The 10,018-nt window shown below is 46.0% G+C and overlaps 1 protein-coding gene across 2 annotated transcripts in view; it reads left to right on the forward strand.

Moving 5' to 3' along the window:
* The window catches only part of LOC137425272 (annexin A2), a 68,400-nt gene extending 61,270 nt beyond the window's left edge, over positions 1-7,130 (forward strand). The window contains exons 12-13 of one of the 2 annotated variants that reach the window (XM_068113536.2): positions 5,625-5,741; positions 6,918-7,130. In XM_068113536.2, the coding sequence (XP_067969637.2) occupies positions 5,625-5,741; positions 6,918-6,977 (177 nt within the window). In that variant the 3' untranslated portion in view covers positions 6,978-7,130. Of the gene's footprint in view, positions 1-5,621; positions 5,742-6,917 lie in introns of both variants that reach the window. The other variant, XM_068113535.2, reaches the window with a different exon arrangement.
* Positions 7,131-10,018: the final 2,888 nt, after the last annotated feature.

Raw genomic sequence — 10,018 nt, forward strand, 5'->3', positions numbered from 1 at the left:
CCCACCCGAGCTAGTTTTCACTGCCATACACCCCATAAACTACAGCGCATTTGCCCCACCTGTGAGGGATGACAGAGTTGCCATCCCACCACATGGGGGGCGGTCCTACTATCAATTTCGCTCGTCCAAATCCAACAAATCAAAAATTTGTCATTTACCGCTAATCACCGTACCAATCATCAAATTTTGCTTTTTTTCTAATTTCGGGGCCAAAACACTATCCTCATCACCCGTCTACTTATTAGGTCCTCTCGGTGCGCCAATTCCCTTCTAAAGCTCGGCTTCGTACAGCCGAGCAATGAACGCGGGTTCTTTGGTGCCGGCGGCTGGATGCGTCCGGCACTCGGTGCAGGGACGGGGGCTTACCCGTGCCGAGATCCCACGCACCACCTCGGCGTGGAGCCATCCAATTGCCCGATCTCGACCTGCCGGCAAGTCTCAACAAAAAGTGGTCGCCATGACGACCCTTCCTATCGGGCTGCCCGCTCCGCCTAGTGGAGCCCGGACGCGGCCGTTCCAAGCGAGGCACAGCGTGGATCGCGTACGGCGGTCCTTTCGAACCCGCCGTGGCTCGGATCCCCGCTGGTTCTCGCGGCACGCGAAGCCTGGCACGCACCGAGGGCCCGATTCGGCTATAAGTCGCTCTAACCGCTAACCCGGTTACCGTCGACGCCCCACCTGGATGCTTACACGCATACGCTACCCCTTTCTTGCTCACACCCCCAGCCGTTCCCATGCTCCTCGTACCTTTCCTTACACACCTCGGTACACTCATTCCGCTCACCGACTTGGTCACACACCTGACCACCGAACACCTTGGCACACATTCGTCGCTCGCACACCTCACCAACACACCTCTTCGCGCCCCTTCCTCGGTCACCTCCTCTGTGACCATCACAGGTGTGCTTTCACTCGCACACCCACCCACGTGTCTCACGACCAACTCAAGTGTGCATTCCCACACACGCTCTACCATTCCAGGTGTGCATCCTTCCATTCCAGGTGTACATCCTCGCTCACCTGTCACAACCAACTCACGCTCCGTGTCACTCTCACTACTCTCACCTCCATTCTTGACAGCGCACTCACCCTTACTCTCGACAGCGCACTCTTTCCTCATGCACCCGTCCGTTACACACCTTTCTTGCGCACACTCTTGCGCACACTCTTTCGTTACTTCCTCCGTAACACTTACCACACCGCGCTTCCATGTACCCCCTCGCACACGCGCTACTACCGACTCACTCTCGACAGCACACGCACTAGTCGGCGCGCACTTTTTCCTCACACACCCCATGGTCAGACATTCTCGCACACCTCTTTTTTCGCACACCAGACCTGTCGCACACTTCTCCAACGGCCTTTCACGAACACCCGGATCCAAACCAATCCCCAAGCCGACTGAAGCTTTCCTCACATCATGTACATTTCCGATTATATCGCCACTCACCTTGGCACCTCGTCTCCGCACCTCCTTTGCCACCTGCAAACTCTTTATTTGGTTAGTGAGCAGCACATCACGATTCGAGCACAGACCTTGTACCAATTCCATTACTTCCTCCTTTATCTCCCTCTTTGTTTCCCTCCGTCTCTTCTTAATTTCACTCACCCCTTCTTCCACTTCCTCCAATTTTTGCTTCACCTCTTTTATTTCCCGGTGCGTCTCCTCAAGTTCGTCTTCTAAGGCTACCGTGACCGTCTCTATGTGCATCCTCACCTGCCGGTCCTTTGTCTCCATTATCTCTGTCACCTCGTCCACCCTCATTGTCAGTTCCTCACGTACCATCTGACATTGCTTCTGTGTCGCTATTAAGTCATTTTTAATTTCTTTTTGTGTCGCCTTTAACCCTCCGAGTACTGCAGTGTTCCTTTGAACCTGCTCCACTAACTCCGTTTGTCCCTCTGTCAGCTGTTCCACCTCCTCCGTCAGGTCCTCTATGCCCCCTTGTAACCTCGCCGTATTATTTCTCACCTCTTTCTCCATACGCTTCTCACCTCGCTTTACCTCCTCGCGTAGCCCCGAGACCTCCTCACTCACACCTCGTCGTATCTCCTCTTTCATCTCCTCCATCTCCTTTGTAGATGCCACCCTCATCTGTCCCAATTCATCCCTCTGAGCATCCAATTTGGTTTCTACCCCGATTTTTACCTCCTCTATCTGCTCTCCCATTTGTTTAATTTCTCGGGCGGATTGCTCCCCTATCTCCCGCAATTTGCCTTCCATCCTGTTTTCTAACCCCATTAACCCATTTTTCATCCCCTCTATCTGATTCTCCTGGGCAGCCATTCTATTTTCCACCCCCGTTAACCCATGTTTCATCCCTTCAAATTTCTTGTCTAATCCCTCACCGGTACCCCTCGCTTCGTCCCTCATTACTCCCAATTGCTCACTCTGAGCATCCATCCGGTTCCCCATTTGTCCCATTCGCTCACCCTGAGCATCCATTTTTGCTTCTAGCCTGTCCATAAGGGCCCCCATTTGTAACATAAAAAGGTCCGAATTCCCCAGCGGCGCTGCTACGGTCACGGGCGCGGCTAGATTTGGTGCCGCTGTAACCGCGTGCGCAAAGGCGCCATTTTGCGCGCCTGATACTCCCTCAACCGCCTCCTCATTGCTCCCCTCCATTTGATCCTGGGTTACTCCTAACCCCTCCTCTAGCTCACCCACCGGCATTCGATCGCCTTGACCAGCCATGGCGCGATTTCAAAATTCGGGTTTTATTTCTTTAAAACACAATTTCGGCAGCTTGTAATTTTGAGCGCGTTAAGCGCGCTTCGGGTCCGATCTCACTCCTCGACACCAATTGTTACTGCCAATAGTACAATTGGTGTCCAATATTTGGGCTAAATAAATTTAGTCCCAGGTTCGAATCCCAACTCCTGACTACCAATTGTTACTGATCGCGGTTTAGATGTTATGATGGGCCGAGCGGATGGTCCAACCGCGACCGTTACAGGATCCCCGACTCACCCGATTCACCCAGAACTTTGGCCATATCGCACCGCAGCTGCCCAATCTGGGAAAAGACTAAAACGATGAAATGCAAAGAGGAAAAGGAATAAAACGAGAAGACGGACAGAAGAGTAATTGGATTTATTGTACACACACAAGCAAAAAGGAGCAATCAAGTTTATTTACAACACATAAGACGCAGGTGACACAGTGCAAATACTAGCTTATACAGACTTAATTAACCCAGGGACAGAACAAACAAAACAAACTCACGTACACAAGAAGGGTGGAAAGGCAGGAGGTGGATGGCTGGAGGGAGAGGAAGGTCCAAGGGGGTCCTGCAGCACGCTCGGCGCGTTTAGCAGCCGCCGTTCCTTTGCGGCCCTGCTCAAAACCGCCGTTCAGGCCCCAAGCTGCTGTTGTGGCTGCTGTGGACGTCGCGTGCTTTCCCAGGACTTGTCCGACTCGTCTGGTCCAAACCCTCAACTCTTTCTTGGTCCACTCACTCTTTACCACCGACTCCTCACCGCAACCAACGCAACCAACTGACCACCACCACCGACTCCTCACCACAACCAACGCAACCAACTGACCACCGACTCCCCTGACTGACTCCGACTGACTCTGACTCTCCGACTCCCCCAACGCTTCTTGCGCGCGCGCCTTTATAGCGCCTCCAGCGATCAAGCCGCCGGCCTTCAGGACACGCCCATCGGTGTGCTCACCTCGGCCCTGATTGGTCGGCACGGCCCTCTAGCTCCGCCCTTGATGACGATGGGCGGGCACGCCTTTCTTCCCCGACCCGAGCCTCGTGGCCAATGGTGGTTGAAGAAAACCACCCAAAATGCAGTTGGCCATTGAAATGAAATGAAAGGGGATCTATTCTCTTTCACTGGTGCAATGGAGTACTTCAATTAATGGGAGACACAGTCTTACCCTAAAACACAGAATAAGAGATAACTATCAAACAGGGGTATTCTATTATTGGCTGACGTGTATGCTTGTGGACTAATTATGGGATGCCCTTTCACCTTTATACAGCTCTGGAGGCAGGGGGCGCAGAATAAACAATAATAAGAATTTACACAATCAAAAAAATATACAGTCCTCATATCCGCAACAATATACAATATATATATATATATATATATATATATATATATATATACACACTACCAGTCTAAAGTTTTAGAACACCTCAATTTTTCCAGTTTTTATTGAAATTTAAGCAATTCAAGTCCAGTGAATAACCTGAAATGGTACAAAGGTATTAAAGCAGTAAACTGCTCGAGGTTAAAAAAAAAGTTTAGGTAAGCAAAAACAGGAAAATAATGTAAATGGCACAGTTATATTGTAAAAAAAAATAAAAAAAGGCCTTCTTCAGGGAACAAGTAATGGGTTAACAACTTACACCTGTTCTGCAGCAATGTACGTAAATTAAACCTTGAAAGTTGATGCAAATAATTCCTACAGGTGTCCCAACCTCTATTGATTACTTGATTACAAACCCCCTGTCTGTATAAAAGCAGTATTGGAACAGACTGTTATTACACCCTCTGAAGCATTATTTGGACAATATTGCACTGCAGGAAGTAGTATTTTGGAAACTGGAGGAAACTCTGACAGGAAGAGGTCTGGCAGACCCAAAGCCACAACAGAATCAGAAGACAAGTTTCTGAGAATCAACAGCTTGCGTGATAGGCGGCTCACAGGACAACAGCTTCAAGCACAGCTTAACACTGGTCGAAGTAAGCAAGTCTCAGTTTCAACTGTGAAGAGAAGACTTCGAGCTGCAGGTTTCACAGGTCGAGTGGCAGTAAGAAAGCCATTGCTAAGATGGCAAAATAAGAAAAACAGGCTTGCCTGGGCCATGAAGCACTACTGACTACTGAAGCCAGTGGACTACTGAAGACTGGGAGAAGGTCTTATGGACCGATGAATCAAAATTTGAAATATTTGGTTCATCACGCAGGGTTTTTGTACGCCGTCGAGTAGGCGAAAGGATGGTTCCTCAGTGTGTGACACCAACTGTCAAACATGGAGGAGGAAGCGTGATGGTCTGGGGCTCTTTTTCTGGATCCAGAGTTGGCGACTTGCACAGAGTGACTGACACCCTGAACCAAAAGGGCTACCACAGCATTTTGCAGCGCCATGCAATACCCTCTGGTATACGCCTAGTTGGTCAGGGGTTCATCCTACAGGAAGATAATGACCCTAAACACACCTCCAGGCTATGTCAAAACTACCTTCGAGGAAAAGAACAAGACGGTAGGCTTCAAATCATGGAATGGCCAGCACAGTCTCCAGACTTAAACCCCATCGAGCTGGTTTGGGATGAACTGGACAGAAGGGTTAAAGCAAAGCAACCTACAAGTGCAACACATTTGTGGGAATTTTTGCAACAGTGTTGGGAAGAACTTCCCAAACAATATTTGATTTCCATTGTAGAAAGAATGCCACGATTGTGTTCGGCGTTATATCTGCAAAAGGTGGCTACTTTGCCGAGTCAAAAATTAAAATTAAATTTCGTTAAACAAAATGATTCTATGATTTCTTTTTTTCAATCTCCAATTGTTTATTTGTTCTGTATGTATTATGGTGTGAATACTTTCTGAAGACACTGTATGTATTATGTGATGTGGAAATAAATTTAACCCAATCACCCCAGCAGGGCGGGAAGAGTCACGTGTTGAACCGTATCATGGTGTCTCGCTGTGAGGTCGATATGTTGAACATCAGGAAAGAATTCAAAATCCGACATGGACAGTCATTGAAAGAGGCACTGACTGTAAGTAGTAACGTTATGATGTGTTTCAACAACAGGTAATCCAAGAATCACAGATCGTTTTATGTTTGTGAATTCTGTGAAAATAACAGAGCACAAAGCATTCTGGGTATTTATACCAGACGCCATTTTGAGTGCAGCAAAGGGTTTCATGATGGATGTGAATCAGTGCAAGTGAACCTCAAATGAGAAACTTCAGCTTAACCTCAATGGAGCACTAGAAATGTCACACACTAGTGGAAATAGTTATTGCCCCACTCATTGACATGTGCAGATTGATTTTAATTTCACATTGTCAGTTGTATCAAAAGAAAGTCTGGTGTTGGCTTAGCGGTTCGGGTGCCGGCTTGGGATCCTGGGTTTGAATCCCGGTCGATCGCTGAATTAACACCAGGGGGGTTGACTCGGCCTGTCATCCTTCCGAGGTCGGCAAATTGAGTACCAGCTCACTGGTAATTCCCTGCGTGTCGCAAGAGGCGACTAACAGGGTTGGCGGCAGGAAGGGCATCCGGCCGTAGAACATTGCTTCAAAAAGGGGACCACGGTGCCCAGAAAAGGTCAACCCCTGCTCTGCGGGGGGAAATGGCCTCTAAAGGTGGTTCAGTTGTATCAAAAGAGATTGATTGCAAAACCATTCTCAAAATGTTGGCTGATGCAATCCCGACAAAGTATTGCATCATCTTTCCAACTAAAAAAGACAGCAAGGTGTGTTTCTTCTGAAGTTAGTTATGTTTCGTCTGTCCAAAATCACCTTGCGGATGTGTTCCTCCATGACTGAGTCCGTGTATCGTGGACGAAGCGCCACTCCTTCCTGTTTATTGCAAGATTGGAAGGATTGTACCTGATGCAATTTCTCAGTTGGCTTTGCTTTATTTTGGGGTCTTTGAAGTGTTAGATCTCGAGTTAAGGTCACATTAGAGATAAATAGAAGAGAGGAAGATGCTTCTAACTCAAGTTATGGTCTATAATAATTTAAGGGTATGTGACCTTTGACCCGTTGAACCCAAAACTGAATCAGTTCAGTCCATAGTTGTGCTAGGTTTGGATGAAATACCTGCAGTGGTTCTACCTTCGGTGGCGGAGGTATAAAAAAGTTTCGCTGTGTACTATTTGATGAGGTTTGCAGAACCATTTGAACTCATTGTGATGCAAATAACGTATGTCACGGATTCTTTGCAGAAATGCAGCAAAGGTGATCACCAGGCCATCCTGTTGGCGTTGTGCGGAGGAGACGACTGAAATCCAAACCATAAATGGCTGCTTTCTTTCGAAACATACCGTTGCTTTGTTACTTTGCTACTTTGCTTGTCCCCCTGGGTACCCTGTTATCAGAATTGACTGTTTCAAGAAGCATGTTTGGTGAATTCAAACAATAAAATTTTTAGCAAGTCAGGTTGGTGTTGTGCATTGCAAAAATACCAACTTGTGCATCATTGGACAGAACCCGGTTGTCTTACATTCACCATGTCCTTGTTTCATCATATTATATCTTATTAGTCCTCTACCGGTGTACACCGGAGCGGACTATAGGTTTGCACTCCGTCCCTCTGTCTGTCCGTCTGTCAGTCCGTCACGCAAAAAACAGTTTTCCGGACTTTTTTTTCTAAACTCTTAACGCTAATGATTTCAATCTTGGTACATGGTTTTCTCATGATAGGTTACAGATCAAGTTCGAACTTCACGACGTTTCGATCATTTTTGACAAAGTTATGGCACTTTGAACTTTGGTAATTTCCCCAACAGTTTTCCGGACTATAATTTGGAGTGCGGTAAGTCAACGCTGTTAATACTCCTTGTTTTAACTCCAATTTACATTCTGTTTCCACTTTTAGTGAGAAGTAGGGGTCTGTGGAAAGGAATTCATAACCTTTATTTGGTGCAAATTGGATAATTTTTAGCCGAGTTACCTCAGACCGTGAGTTGGTAATTATATAATTCACACATAGTGCAATACGTGCAGGCTGCTCCACGGAGCGACCTTGCGGCTTATTTTAACTCCGATTTACATTCGTTTTCCCTTTTTAGTGAGAAGTAGGAGTCTGTGCAACCATTCATGAACTTTATTTGGTGCAAATGGGATAATTTTTAGCCGAGTTACCTCAGACCGTGAGTTGGTAATTATATAATTCACACAGTGCCATACATGCAGGCTGCTCCACGGAGCGACGTTGCCGTTTTCTGGACGACAGACTGCCGGTAGGGGACATGTATTGCAGCGCAATACTCAGAATGCTTGTTTATCATTGATCTACCATGCAGGTCTAGAATTAGATATGGTGGCTGTTCACCTCAGCTTCATTCAATTTGTATGGGCTGAGGTGAGATCATTTTGCCCATTATTATCAGGATCAATTCAGATTTAAACATAGAAAAGTCCAATAAGCTTAAGTTTGACCTTTCAACCCTGTAGAATTCTGAAAACTACTCCAATATGAAATGTTTATAGAAATCCGTATCTGGATGGTGTGAAGGCATCTTCATCCCAATTCTCTTATAAACTCAAATACGAAGGAATAGCATAATGTGATTGTTGTTGTTTAACCTTTAACCCCCTTAACATAGCAATTGGGACATGTCAGCTTGGTGTATTGGAACAAGGTACCTCAATGCCAAGTTTTAAGAGGTTCGGCTCATAAATGAAGGAATGGTGTAAGATTGTAGTTTTTGGGAAGGAGGCACAGAATACAATAATAACAAGAAAGAGCAATCAGAGATTGCAGACCCTCGCCAGGATGTGTTTTTAGTGGTTGTTAAGGCTTTTGTGTTAAAACAAATATGCGGCCGAACCAGGTGACCGGTGACGTCATCATAAAAAAAATTCTCCACCAATTTATCCCAAAATGATGCTCAAGAAATATCATCTTGATCGGATGAAGTTTTGTACTTGTCGAATTATGACGTCATAATGGAGGCACCTATGACATCATTAACATATTTTATTCCCCATGGAGAGTTCTTTACAACGAGCCATGTCTCAATTTTTTCTATTCAGCGTTTTCGGAGATATAGAGGTGCAAAGTTTTCCAAAATGGTGGCCGAACCACGTGACCGATATTATTTTTCTCTCCACCAATTTATGCCTATATGATGCATAATAAATTTTTCCAAGATGGTGCCTGTACCACGTGATCTATGACATCATAATTATCATTAAACAGTTCCACAGGAGGAGACACTGGTCAAAATTTCATATATCCATCAGACTAACAGTTGGAGAATTTTTTCTTTTTTTCCCATACCACGTGACGTATGACGTCATAGTTATAATTTTAAAAGAATAAAGGAGGAGGTGCACCTATGGTGAAAATTTCCTGTCAATCAGACCAACGGTGGCAGAGAAAAATCATATTTATTATTTGCAGACAGACAGACAAACAAACGGACTCAAATGCAACATGCTCTCCTCAGGCGAGGATAACTTGGAAAGTATATGCAAACATCAGGAACTTGCGGGTGCCATCAAATGCTACTTGCAGCTCATGTACAATATAAATATGTATTTGATTTGGATGGCACAATATATATACATCCATCTCCGGTGACACCTGTGCTGTGAGCATCACCAATATGTCTGTGTCTGCAGCCACCAGAACAACAGGCCTTCCCTCTGTACCTGCAAGATCCAGTACAGATGACATTATCCAATCGTCAGCGTCTGCCTCATCTCGCTTGACGTCTTCTTGCTTTCTTATTGACCACAACAAATCTTTCCGTGTTGTCGTCGTTCCGAAGATCGTTTTCAAAAATGATATCAGGAGATCTGATGACTGGAAGTTTTTTTTTTTTTTTTTTTTGTATACAAGATCGAGGCTCGTGAAAGAGCAAACATTAATCACACAAAAAGACAAACCGACACACAAAACACAAAAAACAAGGGGAGCGGCAGACAAGATGGGGAGAGAGGGGGGAGGACACAAAAGAGAGGGGGAAGAAGGGGAAGGACACAAACAACATTTGAGAGCAGGGACATCGGGAGGACTTGGGGGGAGGTGGGAGAGGATTAAAACATATGAACACTGCAAGGACTCTGGGGTGAATTACCGGGGGTAGAAAAGATCAAGGTTTTCGATGGGGGAAGATAAGAGATGGTGGTGAACAGCTGTTTTAAAGACCTGGAGGAAGGAGTGGGATTGAAGGGAGTGGGGGAGTTTGTTCCAGAGGCGGGAGAAAAGGGGAATGAAAGAGTGAAGGTGAGCAGAGAGCCTAGACTTAGGCAGTTTAACCATAAGAGGGTTGCAGGCAGATCTTGTGCGACCTGAAGGAATATTGGGGGGACAGCA

Source organism: Myxine glutinosa, chromosome 4, assembly GCF_964187855.1.
Source record: "Myxine glutinosa chromosome 4, kmMyxGlut1.1, whole genome shotgun sequence".
NCBI classification, from domain to species: domain Eukaryota; kingdom Metazoa; phylum Chordata; class Myxini; order Myxiniformes; family Myxinidae; genus Myxine; species Myxine glutinosa.